Source organism: Lissotriton vulgaris, chromosome 11 (genome assembly GCF_964263255.1).
Source record: "Lissotriton vulgaris chromosome 11, aLisVul1.2, whole genome shotgun sequence".
Taxonomy (NCBI): Eukaryota; Metazoa; Chordata; class Amphibia; order Caudata; family Salamandridae; genus Lissotriton; species Lissotriton vulgaris.
Window position 1 is genome coordinate 128,783,089 of NC_141699.1, and position 22,577 is coordinate 128,805,665.

Sequence of the window (22,577 nt, forward strand, 5' to 3'; positions counted from 1 at the left end):
GATCCACAGGGGTTGTCATTTCAAATATTACTGACTTGGCGACTATGGGTGAGGCCTGCGTCAGCCACGGCCGGCCAGTGCAGGTAAGAGCGGCGGAACAGGGTGGGGGGGATTTCGACAGAGGACCAAGAGGGGAATTTAATTATTTATTCAATTTTCCCTTGTGGTCGTCTGTTGAATCCCCAACCTAGCCCCATCACACCACTGCTCTTACCTGCACGGGCTGCGGCTGGTCTGCATTGCAAACTTCCTGCTTCCCTCCTTCAAGTTATGCTTTTTTATGGATGCTACACGCAAGTTTCAGTGCATCAAGAATTGGGTTTGGGGATTAGCTGATTTTTTTTTTTTGCTCCTTCAGATTATCTATGTTTTGGAGGATAGTCCTAGTGAAGGTCAGACGCCTGAATGTCCACTTTATTAAAGACCGGTATGCGCCATCAAATACGCAGCCACAATGCGTTCTTCTAACTATCCCATATTTACTGCAAATTACCATTTCCAATTTCCATTGAACGGAAGGCGGGGAAGCGATGAGGTTTGTGTTACCTAAGAGTAGGGACTCTTGTGCCACTGTTCCCTTTTCAGGACGGTGAGTTTATGCTTTAAGGACTGCATTGCACAGCTTCCAGTTCAAATCCTGCTAGATATCGGTACTTACGAATTGTCAAATTCTGTTTTGTAGATAATGTTGTAATGAAGCCTTTGTCCAATAACCATTAAAACATCACAATGTGTGTAAGTGGTGTTGTGGCTCATGTGATGGTTGCCTTTGCAGTGCCTTACAGATTCTGTCGAATAGAATAGGCAAAGGCTTCACCCTTTCCTTCTTCTGAAATCTTACTTTGGTTTGAGAATAGTAGACTTCAATGAGAATATGCTTCAAAAAAGAGGGACAGGCCATTAATCCAAGAAGGCTTCCTCAACCTTAAACCCTTCTTCTCATTGCCAACAAAACAGGAGCCGAAGAAGAATGCCCTTTCCAGGACACCGAGTTTAACCTAGCCACTGTTCTCCACACTAAGCACTTGCAGAACTGTGTCGTAGTTGGCGCCGACTTCTCAGTCGGTGCTATCCTTCTGTCTGGCACCAAACTCCAGCTCCTATTTGGTGGTGAGATTGATACAACTCATAGGCCCACCTCTGCTGTCCTTTCCCCTAATGTGTTTTTCACATAAGCTAGAACTTCAGTAATTTTTACCAAACTGCCAGCATCCTTGTGGTCGAAAGCTTTTCCATCAATTCTCAGATGAGACTCCCCCGTCTTGCATGAATATTTCTACAACATTCTCTGATTACCCTGAGAGGAGTCAGAGTGTCCCCCTATTGATTTCAAACTCATGTTCAAGAAAAGACATGTGGGGTGGGGTGAGGGGGGTAAAAGACCAGTTAGTCTTTCGTCTGCTTAGGTTGACTTGGCTGACGTCTACCAGTTGTGTAAGCCATTCAGCGCATTGAAGTAAAATACGTGTTCTCCATTGTATTTGTCTGCTCATTGGGTCAGTACACAGCTAAAGGAGCCTGTGTCCACAGTACCACTCTATCAGTGTTTCTGCCGCTTAGCAGCTGTCATAAACCTTTGATTTTTGTAAAATTATTACGTTTTTCAATCACAAATAAATTACAGTAACTAGTTACCATCACTGTACAGCCTAGTGCTGAGACATTTCTTTGAGGTGCGGAGTTGGAAAGTTTGTTAATTTCCACCATGATCTTAAATCTCCGGAAAGTAAGGATTTTATTTTCTGATGTTACTGACCCCATCGCCTTAATTTTCTTTAATTGCCAGTGGCTCCTAATTGAAATATCTGCTTACTTTCAAAACCTGGTACCTTAAAACAAAGCCTGCATACAGAAATGAAACAGACTACCACTTACCGCACGTCCTCTTCTGAAACTGAAACTCTTAATACGCTTAGCAAAAAAAAAAATATTTACAACATTTTGAATAATAAGTAATGCCTACCAAAGAAAGGGATATAGGGACAGGCAAACCTGAAGAAATATACTATCCGGTTAAATATGTGCCTGTGATAAAATAGGTATTTCAAGAAAAAATTGATGAAAAGAGGTACCGGGGAGCTGAAATGATTGTGATAAAGATACTGCTTCTTTACTCTGTTTAGTGTAGTTAAAGGACTACACTTTAGACAGAGGAGCAAGATATTGGGTTGAAACGCTGATATTATTGCTCCATATTTGTACCAAATGTTTGCGAAAGTAGTATATGTTACGTAGGGCCACAGGAATTATTGGTCCGTGTCTGACCAGTTTATGCATCAGGCTTAACTAAATTATGCGGCAAGACAAGGCAAATTATGCAACATAACGCAACATTTTTGTGGTGGTCTTACTTCATGACATTTGTTCACAATGCCGGGTCGAAATTTTTACCTCACTTGTACCAGTTCAACACCCAAATTCAGCAATGAGCTACTGAGGGGTGACTGGACATACTTCACAAAGAGCCTTCCATTGCGTGGCAAAGTGTTGCTGCGTTTTTAGTAACTTTTGATCTGTTTGAGCTAGCAAACATTTTTTATGGTAATATCTGCAGATTATGCAGCAGATGAGGGATTTGATGGCAAATGCAAATCCAAACTTGTGCAGAAAATGCTGCAGCCGCAGAACTGCATCATTCCAGTGGATCTGATGGTTTGCAACTTTCAGTAATCCGTTCTTGGCTAATTTGCAGAGTTTGTGGCTGGGAGACTTTCCTTTTTTCATTTTGCCAAGACACCTTTTGATATTGTGCCCTTAATAAATTGCTATAACATAACATTTAATTTAAAAACCTAAACGTGCTTTCACTCATCTCAACAGCTAGGTGGCTCACCATGGATTTTCTTTCTGGTACTTAGAGAAAATGTTTCCATAAGAGACTGCTGCAGCCCATGAAGCTTTGTGAAATTCTGCGTCATGATTAAGACCTTTGCTAATGTTGCCTTTAATTTCCATTGCTTTGTTTTTTATTTTATTGTTAAACTAAAATGTAGTTTTGGTTGTTTTTAGGGCGTACCTATGCAGCTTCATACGCCTTACAGTTCAGAACATGCAAAAGTCCCTGTGGGTTCGATCACTATGGGGTTGCCATTGATCATGGATCCCAAAAAACTGGGTAAGTAATCTATTATTAATCTTTATTTCTCCACTGGGGGTTAACGCCACACCTAGTTCATTCAGACTTTGCCATGGTAAGGCAAACAAGTATTGAGACTCTGTAGAAATAAAATGTGGCATCTGTCCATTGTTCTTCTTCTTTTTTTTTTAATAGTGCTGGAGTTTTGTTCTTTGGGTAGTTTGCTTTTCGACTTTTATTCTCCTGGTGTGTTTGAGGGTGATGTGATTGGTCGCCATACCATCTTCAGAGGAGCTGAAGTGGTCAAGCAAGAATAATTCATTGTCAGTTGATAGTGTGCTGTCTGTGTTTTCACTAACAGTGGCTGCTTTGTAGAAGTGACTTGAAGGTGCCCTTGCACCGAATTTCACATTTCAGTTTTAGCCACAGCTTCTTTGTGAATGTTTGTATAGTTGAGAATTCCCTCCAAGCCAGTAGTCAAAGTGGGCGGGATCGGTAGGGCATGGCGTGCCCCTACTTCTTTAATTCTATAAAGTCTGTTGGCTTTGTTCACACCAAACATTTGCACAACTTTACTGAGTTTGCCAGTGGAGCGCTACTTTTGTTTTCTTGTCTTTCTTTGAACAACATTGTTTTCCCCGTGTGGGGAAGTGCACCAATCCTGGAGGTACTGCAATACCTGGTTAATGGATGTATTGGAAAACAAAATGTGCACTGCGGCTCTGTGTTCAGGGATATGGTCTTTTTAAACCATACTGCTCGTGTTTTGTAAGGATCTAAGCAATGGACATTGAAACGGGTCCCTTGTGGGCCCTGTAGTGACGTCCTTAACTTTTCAGGCAAAAAAACAGATTTCTGAATAGTGAGTGTAAAAGCGTTAAGGTAACCATGTTGCTAGATTTACATGTAAATTAGATTTTGCATGCTTTACTTAATCTTGCATTCCCTATGAGTGTTTGCTTTTTCCACAATGTTGTTACTTTTATTTTAGGCAGCATATTACTCTTGTCTAGTGCTTAATTTGAATTGAATCGCATCCGGGTGTTTATAGCAGGGCACATATGGGTTGCAGTTGAAGGCAGTGTGAATTTCTCTCAATGGGGTAGTATTGTGTTCAGTGAGGGAGAGGATGTGGCTCTATGGACTAAGCTGCGGGATTTAAAAATGGGGAACCAAGTTTAGTCTTCATAACCAGTCCACCCGACCACTCTCCTGAGGGCGCACATTCCCATGTTAGACCTTAGAAGTCCCGCTAGACCTTAGAAGCACTGGTGTCTTAGCACCAGCAGGTGGACCCTAGCAGTGGCAAGTGTGGGTTAACCTTGAAGGCCGGTCTACTACAATCCATACTGAAGTTCATCTCCAGTCTTGCGGGCAGACCTATGAAGCAGCACACCCTAGAGTGACTGTGACTGTCACAGGGCTGTTGAGAAGGGCTCTAGGGTGGTGCGAACGCTGTGACCACACCGAGCGCTGACTTTGGGTGAGGGTGTCGTGTTTGCAAGCATATTATGGTTTTAAAAACACTTGCTGCCTCCTTCCTGGGTCGGAGGCAAACAGCTTGTGCTTCCACTTTTAAGTGCTCTGATACCCGCGAGGGTCATATTCGCGATGAAATATATATATAAATATATATATATATATATATATATATATATATATATATATATATATATATATATATATATATATAAAACTTTTAAAATAAATAAATAAGTCTATTTGGGACATTCTGTGATTGGCAATATATCCCACTTTGTGAATGTATTTTAAAGTCAATAATTCACATTAAGCCTTAAATAATCATGTTTATCCATTGGTTGAATTAAATAACATAGTAAGCTGTAACTGGTCAGTGAAATGGCAAACAAATACAAAAAATGTAGATGTTTTGCGCAATCTGGTCACACCTCTGACTCCGCCCACTGATCCAATCCTCTGGTTATTCCCGCCCTCTGATTCTCCTGCCACAGTTCCTCCTACTTTTTTTTCCCCCTTCGACCATTGCTCCAAGCGTCAAAAATTTGTGAATTTAGCTGCCTGTCTTTTATTAAAGGTGGCAGATTATATGAGTGAAAGCACACTTGCCTAGGTATGGTCACTCCACCCTGTGTCCCAGTGGACATCTTGTAGTGGACATCTTGTACTATAAACAGTGGTCTGGTGTGTGACCCAGGCGTGGAGGATGTTGAAAACGAAAGAGATGCAATCTGAAGCTCAAGAAAGGAGCTCATCGTTGCAAAAATTCTCATTAGTTCTCGCAAATACCACCAGAAAACCAAAACAACTGTGCATGGCATGTGAAAAGTGACCCGGAACTTTCTTAATGTCTGCCTCGTCTCTGAGAACAACCTATTCACTGAGGTATCCTAACTGTCTGCAAACAATACTCACTGTGTAGGACTGCCCTAGAGCCACCCCATGCAGTCAAGGGGACTACAGGAAAGTATTGTCACATACAAAGAGGAATTCAGAAACGTTGTGTAAAGATTGGGCGGGATTAATTAAAAAATAAACAATGGCGCCTTCGGCTAAGGAAGTGAGATATTAATAGCAGAAGGCCCAATTCGCTCAGATTTTTCTATGAGTAAGTGTAGCTTACTCTTGCAGTACTGTTGAAAACCAGGAATAAACCAGTAGTACAAGAGTGCGTTGGGAAATCCTTGTGAATGGGACTCTGTGTCTTTATGACTCTTTCTATTATTTAAATAAAAGTTACTTCTTCTCACTTCCTCCATGGCCCCTTTTTTGGTGTATGGCAATACTGCTCTCTGTTATCTCATGTATTCCAGGAGTAATACAGTAGTAAGTCACGGCAAAATCTTTGTGCATCTGGACTTTAGATGGTAAATGTTGTCCTGTATTAGCGATGACCTTTTCAACCTGTAGATGAGTTCCAATCCTGGCTACATCAAATCCATTCAACATGAATTACAACCGCAAAGTCAGGAGGGGTGAAACTTTGGAGTAGGTGAACAGATTAATGTGTTTTAATTTAGTACAGACATATGACCAAGAGAGGGAGTGAAAATAAGAGAGGCCGTCTTGTAATGGCCCCAGGTTGGTGTGGGCATATCAGGGACTGAAGGGGTGGGTAGGCAGGGCAGATTCCAGAGGGGGTAAGAAGTGAATAGAGATTGTGAACACGTTGGCGATAACGTGGGGCTTGGATGGTATACCTGAAGCCAGATACCTGCCCACAGCCCGAGTGGAGTGTATGATGAGCAGGCAAGGAATTTTGGCTGATCTGAATGCTTCAGCAGGAGATGGGTGACAGATTCTGCGTAACTTTTTTTAATAATTTTTTTTAACTGTAGTTGCCCAAAGGTTTTTCAAGCCTCTTCCGCCTCCATATGCTGTAGTTACCTAGCGCCAAAGATGCCTATGCTTGATTCTATCGCATGCCTCTCCTTCCACCACCCTTCTCTCGGTCTATTTTGTAGGTCACACAATGCAATGTCTCCGGTTTGACGAATACCTTAATAGTTCTTATTTTCCACTACCCTATTTTGCTTTGCCTGGAGCTTGCCACTTGTCCAGTCATGCCCTCAAGCACCCCTTGTACCATACATGCGAGACTGACTAGTGTGTCATTTACTCATACTTTTATCATTTTGCTCACATGTAAATGCCGTCTGCGCATGCGTCATATAGTTTTAAGCAGTCTCGATTCCAGGCTGAAAATGCTTTTGCGGCTAATTTACAGGAAGTGACGTACAACTGCAGTTGATTCGAATCAATACGGTAATGAGTGAGGTGAGAAACAGGGTGACTGGTCGGAGGAAAGTCTGAGGTAAATCAAAGAATAGGCGGCTGGACATAGCTGATTGTCGTTCAGTGAGACTGAGGTGTGTTTGCAGGATCTCTTAGTGTCTTTTCCTTAAAAAATCGAGTGCAGGCGTCGAAGGAGCAGAAGGCAACAGGAAGTGTGCAGTGGACAGACTGACAGCTCTGAGTCAACAGCATATTCAAGGGTCTGGCTCACTACCTTAAGGAGGGAAGGACACAGTAGTTAGTTTTGAGGGTTTAAGAAGTTTCCTGAACTCGCAAGTTGTGTACTGTACATCATCCATGCTTTTTTTCCTTCATTTTGGTATTTTAAGGCTTGCATTCCAAATGGGGGAAAATGCAAAACGACAAGTATCAGTATTAGAGAAAAAACATCTGTTGGGCTAGGCACTGACTCCTGTCTTGTGTAGAGGAACAGTGAAGGCTCATTTACCAGTGGTTGGGTGAGCTCAAACATTACATTAACGAATGAGGTGGCGGCCAGTCTGTTTTAAGCCTTGGCGCGAGGGGCTGGCGAGATGGTCAAACTAAGCAGCTTTGTGTGTGAAGCAGGTGGGTTTAGCATCTGTCCACGATGGGCCATGTCTGTTTTCACGATATATCCAAAAAATAAAAGTCTTTTTTTGCAGCATGGGGTGTTGTAAAAACATGCAGGTTTCTCCCCTGCCTTCTAGTGTTGGGTTTGGAATATTGCAATTTGATTTTCATCGAAGTCTTTAGTTTGTGCCTCTATGGACTAGCTCAGGACAGCGACTCCCACCAGAGATTATTTTTTCCCCTCCACTTCTGAGTTCAGAGCTGTTTATATAACCGAAGCAGGGGATCAAATGTGCCCTGGGATATCCAATGTGGATCCGAGCAGTCGGATCCATGCCAGATTTTCCGTATATCCCTCCAAGATAAATTTGCTTACAGTGGATCTAAATTCTGTCCTGGGTCTGCATTGGATATCTCTGTTTTACATAGTCACAAATCCTGAGAGACTGACAAGACACCAGGCCCTTTGTTTAAAGAGTTTGCGGCTTACTACCATGAGCTGCTGTGATGCTCGGGCACTCTTTTTTTGGGGTGGATGGAGAGAGGTTTGGCGTAGGAAGGCTGAAACATAAGGGATAGTTGTAGGAAGACTTACATTGTTGAGCTCTAATGAAAAGTTGAAGGCAAATTGTGGTGAGACGAAGCAAGGCCGAATAATCTGCAAGAGAGAGAGACGCCGAACTTGGCTATCGCGAAAGTAGCAGGATAAAAGGAAATTGGCAAAACTGTGAGAAGATTTCTCCAAGGTGCAAAGTATGAAATAATAGGTCAGGGTAACCTTTCCTGATATTTTGTTCTACTAAAAGGCTTTGTCAGGGCTTGTTTATTGCTGTGGTGCCTGCTATTGAAGTCGGCCGCAGTGTCAGGAGTGCTGGCACGCGGAAGTGGACGCAAGCCCAAAGAAACAAGCACTGGTGCCAAGCAGACACTGTCAATGTTTACCAGGGTTCCTGAGGGCCTTGAGTGCACCGAGTGGCTGAACTCTGAAACATTAGTAAACCAAAGTTCAGCACAACAGCGCAGTGGGAGGGATTGCTTGGGAAACTACTTGGAAATTGCGCCCAAACATTCCATTATCATTTTGTAAGTGGACTTGTATTCCATTCGGAACAATTTCGGGGTGATTGCATTTTTGGAAGTCTGAGAAATTCCATGCTTAAAATGGAAGGAATGAATGACTTGTGTGAAACTAAAAGCAAAAGATAGTTATTGAATGGAGTGTGAGGAAGACTCCCCCAGGCATCTGTTTCTGAGGTTTTAGAACAAATTGGAAGGCGGCGCAGACGGTGGGAGTCGCCAACAAGTTTGAGTACTTCCAAGACTTCACAGAGAAATAGCTTTGAAAAATAAAATATTGAGAACAGGCAGTTATGCATACATAATATTATCGAAATAATTAGAAGTGACCTGTTCAGCACGCGCTGTAGTGCACAAGGGTCCTTACCTTCTGAGGGATTCTTCATCTAGGCGCTGGGGACCGTCGGGAAGATTAAGCAAGCTATTGCCCAGAGTCACATGGTGCTGGGCTAATCTGCCACCGGCCTCGGGGATCGAACCGTGATCCACAGATTCCGGAGTCAATCACCCTGGCCGCGCCGCCACACCTCTGGATGTCTTTTGTCGTTTTCTGGCCTTAAAGTATTCTGAAGGCACCCAACCAAAACATTAATGTGCCTCTGTTTTTATGGTCTGGCGGTTCCTGTCAATGCTATAAAATTTTTCTCATGTCTGCGTCAAGATGACAGATCCGTCGTACACACTTTTTCAGGCCATTGGAGAAGTTTAGCCACAGTGGAGACAAATTAGTCCGTTCCGTTTCCAAACTATGGTCCGCCTGTAAATAAATTTGGCGGGTGGGCCATTATATTCGTGTTAAGGATGCTCCGAGTGGGTTTCTAGGTCTGGTTTGACAGTGCACTTGTCAACTGACCTTTCAACCTAAAGTGCACTTGTCACTTGACCTTTCAACCTAGTAATTTGTTTCTACACAAAAACATATCCATTCCCATGCCATCTATGTGTGATGCTTCACATTATCATACAACATTCTTTCAAAGCCAGACCTATTAGCATTGCCAATGCTTGTTTTTCAAAGTTGTGCCTGCAAGAGAAGACTGGTAAATGCAGATTGTTGCTGACACAACGATCAGTTTACTGGTATGTCTGCCTTTTAGTGTAATTCTCCACATACCCCCACATCAGTCGCTGGTGTTGTGTTCCCCCTTTAGTGAGTACTTACAGTTAAGTTGAACTATCAAAGGAAAAACCTTGTCTTAAAACTTTGGTCCAATGTGACAAATCTATATGAAATTTTCAAAACTATGCTTTTGACCTTAAAATTAATTTTTCATCAAATTTCGTGGTGATTGCCCACGAAGGGATCAAAGCTTTTAGAGGGAGGTGGGTCTCCAAAAACTTGCAGGTTATTTTTGTTCAAGCTTGCAGCAAAACACGGTGGACGAAACTACATCATCCTTGGCAGGAAGGAAGGGTTTGGTAAAAGCTGCCTTCCTTTTGTGGTTTGGTGTAAACCTTCACTGGAGAATTTGATTTTTCTAAAGAGGAAATAGGAACTTGAACTTGAACGACCTCGAATGTGTATTCCTGTCAGACAACTTCAGAGCAGCTGATGCCTCACCCAAACCTGTGTTTATGCAGCCGCCAGTGAGCATCTCAAACCACTGAGCGATGGGGAGCGTTGTCTGCAAAAAACAAAGACACTGAGGAGGCATGGGAATGCAGGAGGGGCACGCGGTACCTCCCAGGAGGGTGAGGCTGCACCCCAGCGGGCAGGGGCCACTTCATGTTAAGGGGAGACGACGTGGTTCAACACCAGTTTTGGCGATCAATTAAAACAATTAGGGGATGGTGGTCAAATATGTTTTACCAACTGATGCCTTATTGGGAAGAAAAAAAAATATAGACAGCCGCAATGGTATTAACCGCCCCCAGCCCCACCCAAAAGATCACAACCTGGTACTGTAATGTGGAGTTACACAGAACTCCTGCCTCTCTCTGTCCTGTACATAGCACCTTCTATTTTGCTACAGTAAAAATGTTCTCCAATGCATGATGCTGCTTCTAAGCGCTATGTTTCTGCTGACTAAAAGCTAAATGCAGAAATGTTTAAATCAGCCAATAATGATGTAATGCTCTGGAGTGCAACAAGGATAGTGTTCTTATTTTTTTAAGTTGACGTTGTGAAGAGGTGTGTGGTTTACTCAGCAGGCGCGTGAACCCTCTAAGACGGGAACATGGAAGCTATAATATTGAGCTTGGCATGAATACCTTCCAGGTTGGTCCAGATCTCTTCTGCTGGACAGGTCAGTGGCCACGCTTTCGCTGGACCTGTGAAACTCCTCACCCCATCCAACGCATCCCATGCAAGCAGTTGTCTCCGTTGACGGTGGACTTTTATCTTTTAACTTTGATGGCCGGCCGCAGATTATTTTCAGCCCCCCTCTTGTGTGCCTAGTAACACACCTCACTACTTGGATGACACTGCTGCGACTTTAAGAACCGCGGAATGAGGCTCTTAGCAGACGAGACCAGGAGAGGGAACTAAAACATGTATATCTTTGATTTAGGTATTTATTTAGGGTGATATATATTTTGAAAATTGGGCAGAGCTCTAAAAAAGGAGACAGCAGGCCTTGAACATCACAGTGTAAAATCTGTGGTTACGCAGGTGAGGCCCTTTTCCATTGTGTTGTAGCCCACGGTCCTCTGTGGAGCTTCGCCCTGGGAGCCACCAAATTCTCCTGCCTTTTGGGAACTTTTGCTATTGAAAGGTGGTTGTTTTTTTCTGCTGGCTGCCGCTTTTTCGTATTCCACCCCAGTGACACCTACAAACGTGGAAGAATTCGTGGAATTGAGGAATGAAGCTCCTCAAAGTGTTAAACTACAAAGACGCGCAAAGTTGAGCCTGCATTCTCTCTTCTGATTCGGGTCGAGCAGAAGTTCTCAGAATTCTTGTATTCCTGGAGTGAGGGGGATGGAGGGAGACATCTATAGAATATGGAGAATCATAGAGCGAATCTCATCCGCGTCCTAAGGGCCTGGTTCCAGCCAGGCACCACGGTTCTAGCCTTGAACCATTTAGGAACTGTTCACTCCCCGACCACCAGGTGGCAGCATTCCAAGCGGGTAATTCTGTAACATCCAAGGGTAAAATTAGTGTCACAGGTGAATAACCTTTGCTTCTCGTTCCCTCTGTTGCCGATCTTTTTATTGCCACTTTTGTATTCTTAAAGTTACTGCACTGTTTAGAAGTTGCCCTGTGTGGTCCAGGTTTTAAGAGACTCCCCGCTTAATTTGAGGGTCCAATCATTCGCCATTCTGCTTTGTTTACAGTGAGGTCCGTAACCCCAGTTAGTGAAAAAGAAAAAGCATCACTTGTCCTTATTGGGATGCGCTCACAACTCGTTCTGATAGAAGTGTTATTCTTATGGTGTCGTTAGCTTTGGCAGGCTGTTGATTTTTCTCTGGTTGTGCATTCGTTTCTTTGCGGTTTTCATTGTCGTGTGACCGAGTAATGTTTAATTTTAAAGATACAATACTTGTCACTTTCTCGTCTTTCATATTATTTATTCTTCTCGCAGGGACCTACCCTGAGCGCACTCAGTCAGTGTCCCCACTCACTCTTCTCTGTTTGAGTGAGTTCAGTGTACCTAGAGTTAGGGAAGATGCCTCTCTCCTGAGCCAGCTGCACCGAGTGTGTTAGGACATTGCCTCGTGCGTGAAAGTGTTGCGTTACACAATGCTGCCTAAGTTTCGGCCGTGGGAGACTGGTTCTCGCAGAAAATGTCTCCCTTCGAGAGACATTTTGCTCAAACTCAAATTCTGCCGTATCTTGTGTGACTTCCTTTATGCAAGGAATAATATATATTTATTTCGATCAAATATATGATCATTTACATCGTAAAAAACAAAACACATCATATAAGTAAAACAGTTAAAATTACAGTACAATGTATACATGTTGACTCGAGGTACCAGCAGCCCACACATTGCGTAATTTTATTGACATTTTGGGGGGAAATTCAAAATTGTGCTCCCCCTTAAGATGCTGTTGCGTGCTACAAGTGTCGAGAACGTCATTTCCTGTTAAAGATCCTGTATCCTCTGCACATTTCAATGAATCCCACTGGCCTTTGTGACGGTTGAATGATTTCCCTGGTAAAGTAAAACCCACAAATACATGTACGCAGTAAGATTCATTGTACGGCTCTCTAAAATCCGTTTTTGATACTCTTCAGTACTTACGGACCATTAGCTTGTCCTTAAATTTAAAAAAAGTTAGATTAATGTGTCCGAATTCTAAAAGGAACCATTGTTGCATAGTGGATAATGTTCCCCGGTTCATTGTCTTATTCTGGTGCCCTTGTTACGATGATCTGCTCGGAAGCAGAATATATCCAACAGACTGCCAGGGAAAATTCACATTCTTTTTGAGCCTGGTCTCTAGTGGGTCACTTCTTCAGGTGGAGAATGATGCAGCCTGCAAGGTATCTCGAAGAGTTAAACGCTCGCTGCTGACATCCCCTCTACCTGCAAGTGAATGCTGTGAATCCTTGCAAGGCCACCTCAGCTGTAGATCCTTCTCAGCTCGATACATTGTGTATCATTCATTTGCATAACACTAACACTTGTTATATACAGTGACTAGAAACAACACAACTTTGAAATGAAATGCTATATTAAAAACCAGTTTTTATTGTCAGAATTACTCGTGTTATGTATGAAGCACTTCGTCAGGTGCGGTGCCAGAAATGGAAGACCCTTTGGGCTTGCGCGTGACTGAATAGCTAGCTCACGAGTCTTGGAGGCACATGGGGAGGTGTAAGAGTGTGTGTGAGTGGGGAGGGGGGGGGGCAGGCATGCTGCAGCTTACAGTTAAACTTTGCCATTGACGTACAGGACTACGATTCCCAGCATGCTCGGTGCTTTCGGTTGTAAACCTTGACAGGCTGAAAGTCGCCCTCCTGACATGGGGCCAGGTATGACGTCAAGGTGGACTTTTGCTGCGCCGTGCGAGCTTGCCTAATTATCTTGAGTCAGCAGCCCACGATAAAGGTAATCTCGGGGTCACGCTGCCCCAGCCCTGCCTGCTCCAGCAGCGTGCAATGCAAAGCAGCGACCGCAGGCGGGACACGGTTAGCGCCGCAGGGAAATCACATACAAATAAAGCGCGCATTTCCCTCTCCTGGGGTGTACCATGCAAAGGCTGAGGGGTTTCTTCTTTTCTGTTTGCAGTGCCTTTCCCTGGAGTGAAGCAAGAGCCGCTCTCTCCAAGAAGCCAGGTCAACCATCCCGAAAGCCTGGTGATGCATACCTCCCAAGAGACCGCCATCTTTAAGGGTAAGATGCGCGCCGTGAAATATTAATAAGCAAAAAAGAAAAAAAACTAAGTATTCCATGCGTCAACACTTAGCGCATAATGAATGCTTGTCGGCACTTACGCTCGAGGCGCTTCGCTGCACGTTTATTAGGAGGCCTGATCGTGCATGCCGGGTCTTGCAGTGTCATCTGGGGTAGAGGGCGGGTCTCGGGGGCCTGCCTCCTCTACAGAGCTCTCCCATTAGCACTATGTAGGACGGGGCATCAGCGGAGAAGCAGCCGGCGACGAGACTGTTTACAAAATGCTCTGGCCAAGGCCTCAAAAATGTGTGTAGAAAATGCGGTTTTGTTGCTTTGCATGTGTTTGCTGACGGAGGTGTGCCCTTCAGATGCAGCGTGTCTGCATGTGCGCACCCTAGTTTTATTTCGCCTGTGAAATTGTGAAGATGCACATTTATTTGTGCAAAGTGGTGGTGACATTCATCTTAGGGAGAGTAGGGAATGTGATGTGTTCGCCGCTACTCACTCCACTGTCGACCACAAATCAGACCGAGGTAGGTTCCCAGTCCACCCAGCCTCAGTGCATCCGCGCTCTTGTTAGTTACCTTCCTCTGGCACTGTTTGAAGAGGCCTGATATGGAAATGAGTGTGAGCAGCGTGAGCTCAACGATATCACAGTAGTGAAAAAGAGCTACTGCGAATGATAAACAATAAGGCCCATCTCCAATCTTTCCATAGCTGGCTTGATGCTATTCTCCTGTAGATGCACCGACGACACTTTCAAACCTCGTTACCAGCACATTCAAGCCCTAGTACATTTTCATTCGATTAATTACACGTCTTGCAGTCATTCTCACCTCCATTTGAGATGTTGAAAAGCTGTTCTGATATTGACCATCCGTTATGTAGAGGGACACTTCAAATTTTGCCCAAACTTTATCCATCCTAAACCAATCCCTTGAAACATCCCATTGCTTCGCATCAACATTTTGGGTCCGTGTTTCTGCTGCACCTTCTTTTGGTTCCAGCACATGCTTGTTCTGGTCTACTTGTGCACACCCCCTTCTCTATGGCGTGATGAGTTGTGGTTTGTGGTTCCATTGTCTTTTTAAAGCAGGCCAGCCATGCAGACCTGATACCTTGTCCTTATACTTCGAAAGCATCTCCTAAGATTAGCCAGCCTTAGAGCAAGCGCGTAAGTGAATAGCGCTTTTGAGATCAGGGGTAATTGAGAGAAAGGGGCTACGGAGAGCGTACACCATGTTAAGGTGCCCTACAGTCCGTAATTTCCACACTGGGTAAAAAGTGAACTTTTGTTTCCGCTGTTGCATTGACCCAAAAGGTGTGGCTGATGAGAGGCAATGAGTGGGGTGGGATGGTCCCTGGATAGGTAGTGATCCTAGAAAGAGGGCTCACACACATGTAAGTGGATCCACAGCAGTGTTTCCGGGTCCTGTGAGAATTAAATGTGGACCAGTTCTGCGTAGGAGTAACAGGCTGGAACGAGCAGATTCCACCTTCGACTCCCAGTTAAGGCTAAGTTCCCCCTCGATGCCAAAGGTAACAAGACTGCATTTTCATCGCCCAACTCACTTTAGTGAAACCTCCAGCGGCAACCTGTGGATCCTGTGTCGTGAGTGTATAGGGCTTTCCTGATCCTCAGCACCCCGTCAATAAGAGGATAATATTCCGTCTCCTAACCCACGCACACAAAGCACTTTACGAACTTGGACCCGAATGCCTCAACACTCGACTTTCCTTCTACACCTCCGCCGCCCCCCCCCGCCAGCTACGGTCCTCCAGCCAAGCCCTTGCCACTGTACCTCGCATCAACAAGACTAATATGGGAGGAAGCTCCTTCTCCTACCTGGCAGCTAAAACCTGGAACTCACTTCCCACTCACCTTCGCCTCACTCAGAACCATCTAGCATTCAGAAAGCATCTGAAAACTTGGATATTCGCCAAGTAATTCCCCACCCCATCAAGCGCCTTGAGACCCTCTGGGTATGTAGTGCGCTATATAAATTATTTGACTTGACTTGACCTCCAATTGGGGCTTGCAGGGCATCCCAGATTGAAGAGGTTGGTGGCCTTAAATTATCATTAAAGCTCCAGTCTGGGCTTCTCTTCTCCAAGAGCTGGCAGCATCTTGTGCAAAAGTTCTCCCCGCTGCTGCATCCTCTTCGTTATGTTCTTGTCCTGGACCATCCCCAGGGATGCTCTGTTCTTCAGTGACTTTCTATAATCTCAGGACAGCACGGGCCTGCCCTTTTTTGTGTTCTTCAAATGAAATGTACCTCTTTTAACACCTAGACTTAAAAGCAGTCCCCCTGAGAAAGAGGTCGTCCTGCCTGCTGGCACGACAACTGCAGGTGTTTACAGTGCGTGCCTGCCTTCATTGAAAATATCAACTGGAACAGTGAGCTGTTTGCTGAAGGCTGGTGGCTATTATGTTAAGATCTGCTCGCCTGCTTTAGTTGTGGTTCTCATTAAAGTTCCTTGGAAAGTCTGCCTTCCTGACTTTACTTTTATTATTGGAAAGTTTTTCCCTCTATCAGTTAGTACATTTCTGCACGTTTTCGTGTCAGGAGGAAACAGCATAGACTTACATGTAGCTGTAAAACGTCCCCTTGATGTTGTACAAATGAGTCCATTGTAATTATTATATCGGTCACGAGAAATATGTATATACACTATACTGTGTAATGTTTGTCATTGGCCTGTTTTTGTTTTTTGATTGAATTTGACAGTACAGCCTATGACTGTATAATGTTTTTATATAAATAAAATACATTTATTGTCAGAATGGAATCTAAGATTTATAGCAACATCAGTGCATACAGTGAGAGTGGAACTTACAAATGGGGCAGAGGTGGTGAGTCCGTGGAAGAGGAGGAAAAGGGCAATATAATGCAATGTGCCTAGAAACTAAAAAACACTGAATGTTACTCTTTGAGATGCCAGGATCCTAAGAATCTTGAGAAAGATCGTACACAACCTTTCCACTGAGACTCGAACAGGTTACGGTGGCCCTCATATCCTCTAGGTTAAACTACTGCAATGCACTATATTTAGGAATTAACAAAAGACTGGTCCAACGCCTTCAAATAGTGCAGAATGCAGCAGCCAGGTTCGTTGTTGACGCCCCTAGGCTATCATCAGGTTCTTCTATTAGGAAAAATCTGCATTGGCTCCCCATGCAGGCCAGGATAAAGTTTAAGGTCCTATGTCTCACCCATGGCGCTGTGCATGGGTCCGGTGCTGAAGACATTAGATCCCTTGTTTCCCTCTATGCTCCCGGTAGGGCACTTCGCTCGGCCAATAAAAACCTTCTTTCTGTTCCTCGAGTCTCCAAAGCCAGATGGGACGGGAGGGCTTTTTCTCCCTCACCCCGAAAATGTGGAACACACTTCCGGCTGAGCTCAAAGTCCAAAACTCTTATCTTCATTTTCAAAAGGCACTGAAGACCTGGCTTTTCTCAGAAGCATACCCATAGCCGGCGCACTTCCCCTCCTCTCTCAAACAGCCATACCATCACTATGCGCCTTGATGACCATGGGCTAAGTTGCGCTAAATAAATCGTCCCTCACTCACTCAGGCCCAATCACATGCCTGTTTCCCCACCTATGCTTGACATGCTGCTCACTCTTGTGTATTATCCGTACTTAACGCAGTATCACCGCTCTCCTGCGTCTGACCCATACTTTGTGTGCCACCTCTGATGCAAATGTTATATGCACATATTGCTCTTAGCCAACAGGACTCGCAGACTGGCCACGGACATTCAGTTATGGTGCCTTTAAGCACCTTGGAAAAAGGCTGGCCTGTGTGCAGAGGCCAGCCAGGGTACTGTAAGGTGGGAGTTATATGGTTTAAATGTCAGCCCAGCCTAGCCCTACCCTACCTAGCCCATCCCTTCAGAGCAAACGTTAAGTGGCACCTGTTTGATGCACCATCCTTCCCGGTGGAGAACGCTAACCCCCTCTGGGCAAACTTACTTCTGATCAGGACAAGGCGCGAAGGGAGCACACTGCCTGGCATTCCAGCACTCGATTCGCCCAGATGCATTGTGGTAAAGGCAGTGCATGATAACACACACTCCAGTGCAGCCAGTGCTGTGCGTCCCTTTACACACACGTTTCAGAATGTTTGTCCTTCGTCAGTAAAGAGTAACACTTTATATTTGCAGTGCTCTCACAGTCTTCTCAGGTTTCTGTACCACTTCCAGAGCACAGGTGCATCCCAGTGAGCTTGTCAGCCAAATAACTCAGCAAGGAGCCAATCAAAACAAGGGGGGAGGGGCACACTTCCCAGCATACCCGCACACAATTCTCTCAAGATCACTGCTGCTGTTCAGACAGCAGCAGAGGAGGTGTTCACTTGAGGCACTGGAACATACCAGCGCCTCAAAACAGGATCAGTGGTGTCATTAATGCTCGCTGTGGAGCACTAGGCTTGACCACAAGTGAGCTTGATAAATTGGTAAGCAAGCCTCATTCCATCCCGTAGAACAAGCACATGAGAAGAGCATTGGAATTGCATGCAATGTGTCATTGAGCCCATGCTGCTTGCTTCTGTTGCGTTCGGCACTTCCAGCTAATGGATTATTGTTTGATTTCTTATTGATCATCACAGGGGCGTCGCTGAGTCCGTCTCCGGGTGGAAGCATCACGAAGGGAACACCCAGCACCCGAGCGCCTCCGGACAATCCAATTTCTTATCGAGGGTCCATCACACACGTAAGTTTTTACTTTAATCCTCCATCAGCACTCCTCTAAATAGCTTGTTTGCAGTTGTGTTGTGCTTGAAAGTCAATGATTGCATGCATCTCTCTCCCCCTTCACTCGCTCTCTTCTGCTGGGCACAACATACTGGTTTACAACGTTTTAAGCCTGATTTTAATAGTAGAGGTCTGATTAATGCTAATGTGATGAAAGGGTTAAGTAGCACCCAGAGTTTTAGTTGTGTTGTAGGGGGGCAAAATTCTATGGAACAGACATTTATTTGAAGCCACCAGAATTATTAAGGCTTTGCGGGTGTCTTTCTAAGTCCAGAACTGAAAATGTAGTGGCCTTGCTATAGCAGACCTCAGTACCTGCCAAATCTCATCCCAATGTATTTCGAGTTTGGTACGAAGGCATGCCATATAAAGTAGCATCTGGGGCTGTATGTCTTGGACGCTTAGCCACCATCTCAGATGCTTAGCCACCGTCTCAGATGCTTAGCCACCGTCTCAGATTCTTAGCCACCGCCTCGGACGCTTAGCCAGCGTCTCGGACGCTTAGCCACCGTCTCGGACGCTTAGCCACCGTCTCGGACGCTTAGCCACCCTCTCGGGCGCTTAGCCACCGTCTCGGGCGCTTATCCATCGTCTCGGGCGCTTAGCCACCGTCTCGAGAGCTTAGCCACGGTCTCGGGCGCTTAGCCACCGTCTCGGAAGCTTAGCTACCGTCTCGGAAGCTTAGCCACCGTCTCGGACGCTTAGCCACCGTCTCGGGCGCTTAGCCACTGTCTCGGGCGCCTAGCCACTGTCTCGGGCGCTTAGCCACTGTCTCAGGCGCTTAGCCACTGTCTCGGGCGCCTATCCCGGAGTCCAGCTGCTATCCATGGCTTGCACTACATTGCCCCTGACATTGCTTTTTGCTACCCCTGGTCTCGGGGTCGTGAATGGAGAAAGTAAACATGGTTTCCAGAGCCATATTTGATTTTTGTCGTTACTGCTCCTTGCCCTTTTCCCAGCCCCCCAGTTACAAAGGGAAGGTGCTGAGGGGCTTATGGTGGGACAGGACGACTTATGTCATTGGGCTCAGATGTGTGTATGATGTCACTTCCGCTACTCCTGGCATTTTTGAAGTCCACAACTCTACTAATTCTTTCTGGACCATGCAACAAATAGAATAAATTAAATAAAAAGCCAGCTTATTTGCAAACATACTTGCCGGCAGTTGATTCACCTGTTCCATATTCCCACTTTTGGCAGAAATGTCTCTTTCCAGAGCCACAAGCAGCAAGTGATCTTAGAATCTTAAACCTAACTCATTGGCTTTCAAAATGAAAACTGCTTTCAAGCTTCCACCTAGGGCCAGGTCTTACGTTCTAAGCAGTTTGTTTAAAGATCTAGAAAAGACCCAGGTGTTTGAATCCACTCGGCAAGCTAGAACTCTTTAGCAAGTTCTCCAACAGTTCTCCACAATTCTTCATCCTGGTATCCTAAACCATCATCTTGTGGTGGAGTAACGAGTTTATGCCCAAACTCTGATACAATTTAAACAGTATTCCCTATACTGCATATATAGATGTGTGTGTGTGTACTGAAAAATAGTTCTACTCAGATTTCACTCATACAAAACCATAGAAATTCAGCAGTTACAGTTACCTGAGCTAACTATAACTTATGACCCCGCAATGCGGTGGTGGTCCCTGGGCATTAATAAGCACCAGGAGGGAGGGGGCCTGTGTGCCCCCCCTCCTTTATTATCAACCTGCCCCCGGGACCTGGCCCCCCCGGGGGTCTGTTACTAAAGAAGCACGGGAGCCCGGCGTCACAAAGCGCCCCGAAACTTTCCATGCACAACAAAATTCGCCAGAGCTTTTTTGGGGGAAAATGTTGTGAAAATATGTTAAACAGCACAAAAGATATAGGCAAGTCCAAAAACACTATTCCTATGGAAACATGGTCCTAACTATAACTACCTTCTGGTGACCAAAGGATTTATTGAAAAGCAGCAATGGTTACCTCAGATAGTGTGTAAATAATTATGAAAAGGACCGCAATCATTGTGCAAATTATTTATAGCTGGTATGCTTTTGTGTGTCTTCAGAAATGAGGTTTTGCCCCGTTTCTCCAAAATAGTGTGTAATAGTATTTTGCAGAGACCTTCAGGGTTTGGTGGGGGCTCCCTTCCAGCAGGGACAGTAATGCTGCCACAGTATCCTTGCCATATTGGATGAGTGCTTGCTTTTCGAAGGATGTGGAGTTTTGTGTCTGGAGGTGCGATCAGGTGAGGGAAGATAACCTGGCATCGGCCTCCTGTATTGCACAAGCCATTATCGGGTGGGTTGTGAACTTTGGTGGGCCACAGTGGTGATGCACTGGGAAGCATCCAATGTGCGCACCGTCCATCTGTAGGTTGGCTTCCAAGCACTTAGAAAAGATGTATGGTGCATACTGCCGAGGGAAGTGGAGCCTTGTGAATGTGAGTGAAAAACTCACGTTTTATTTTTAGCCCGATAGATCATTTTTCTGGCAGTACAACTCCTTTCCCTTCTTTTTTTGGATGGTCTCACAATGCCTCTGTAACAAGGCTTTGAATAACAGAATGCGAAGAAAATAGGGGTGGGCGGAATTTGCGTAGTCTCGCTACGCAAAGCTCTGTGAAATGGTAAAAATCTCCGCGAGCGTGCAAAAGTTCAGCGAACACGTCGAATTGCTTTTTCCGCCCGTTCGCGATGCTTTTTTCCTGTTCGCGAGCGCTGTTTGCGTGCTCGGGGAGAAATATCTTGCAAACACGCATTTTGAAAGTGTGAACAAGTTAAAAACTCCACGGATCACAGAATTTTTGGCAATTCCGCGTTCTCCGTGGTACGCAAAATTACCCAAATTCTGCAAGCGGAACAGAATTTACCGCCCAGGCCTAGAAGAAACCCAACCCAGAATCTAAAAATCCTATGCTGAATATCTTTACACAGCTCTAGAAGTGGGTGATATTGTCAAATGTTGGTGCCCAGGTTTTACTCTATCAATGCTACCTCAGTCTCATTCATTTCTGGCATTGCCCCTTAGTTGTCCTTGGTGACAAGCCTCACTCTTCGACCAGCTATCCCACCTATCGTAACAGTGTCCACTGGGGCAGAAAAGCTGCATCCTTACCTGCATGTGGAACAAAGCTGCAGGATAGCCTAGGGATGAAGTCTACAGATGTGAGCCAGGATCTGCCTGAGTAGTCTGTGAGGCCTCCATCCCTCCCCCACCTCGTACACATTGTGCCTTTGATGAGCCTTCGAGCGACTGAATGTTGTGCACAGTGCTGGCAGCAGATCAAAAGTGCTACAGAGGCTCTGCCAGATCTTTTCTCCTATGAAGCTGCCTCATTCTTTGGCCATCCAGTCCCGGTGTACGGTCTTTGTACCATAGAAAGAGTCCATTATATTTTTAAATTCACCTTTAGCAGAGTTTCATGGACTATGAATGGTAATATATAGACGCGGCTCAGTCGCAGGAGTTGCATTTGTTAGCATCCATTGAAGCGGTTTCATGTATGTGGACCATTGTATAGATACGTTTTGAAGTTGTTTCAAGTATGTGGCTCATTGTATAGATATGTTAGGTGTCTAGACGTTCCTTTATGTAGTTAAGGTAAAATGTATCAACGTAAGTATTGTCCACATTCTGGTAAATGGAGCAGTACAAACGGAATATATTCCTGTCTAGGGGCAAGATGTGCAAAGAATCAAAATCACAAAAAATTGGCCACCAAAGAGAGCACTGGATTTTTGCAAATTGATTTGGATTTTGTAAGTCGACCTATGTACTATTCAGCGGCGGCTCCCCGCCTATGGCGGAGGAGTTTCACACCCCCACCCCTGCTGATGAGCTGAGGGAAAGGAAAAATGAAAGCATAATAAACCAGTATTATCATCATTTTATTTTTCCTCTGGATGTAGCAGAGTATGGGGGTGGGGCCACGGAAGAGGAGTGGTTGGCAGCACTACTCTCAGTGCGCATGACGGTATGGCCAGCCATCTTAGGCCAAACCGTAAAGCGCATTGATATATACCCAACCCGAGCTGCATTGCCGGGTGGAGAGAACAGAAGGTATAGGCTCCCGTTGGAGCG

At 45.0% G+C, this 22,577-nt stretch overlaps 1 protein-coding gene across 15 annotated transcripts in view; it reads left to right on the top strand.

Moving 5' to 3' along the window:
• The window catches only part of NCOR2 (nuclear receptor corepressor 2), a 1,233,371-nt gene that overhangs the window by 1,102,064 nt on the left and 108,730 nt on the right, over positions 1 to 22,577 (top strand). For all 15 annotated transcript variants that reach the window (XM_086942885.1, XM_086942883.1, XM_086942892.1 and 12 more), the window contains 3 exons: positions 3,010 to 3,115; positions 13,658 to 13,762; positions 18,377 to 18,480. In XM_086942885.1, the coding sequence (XP_086799011.1) occupies positions 3,010 to 3,115; positions 13,658 to 13,762; positions 18,377 to 18,480 (315 nt within the window). The remainder of the gene's footprint in view (positions 1 to 3,009; positions 3,116 to 13,657; positions 13,763 to 18,376; positions 18,481 to 22,577) is intronic.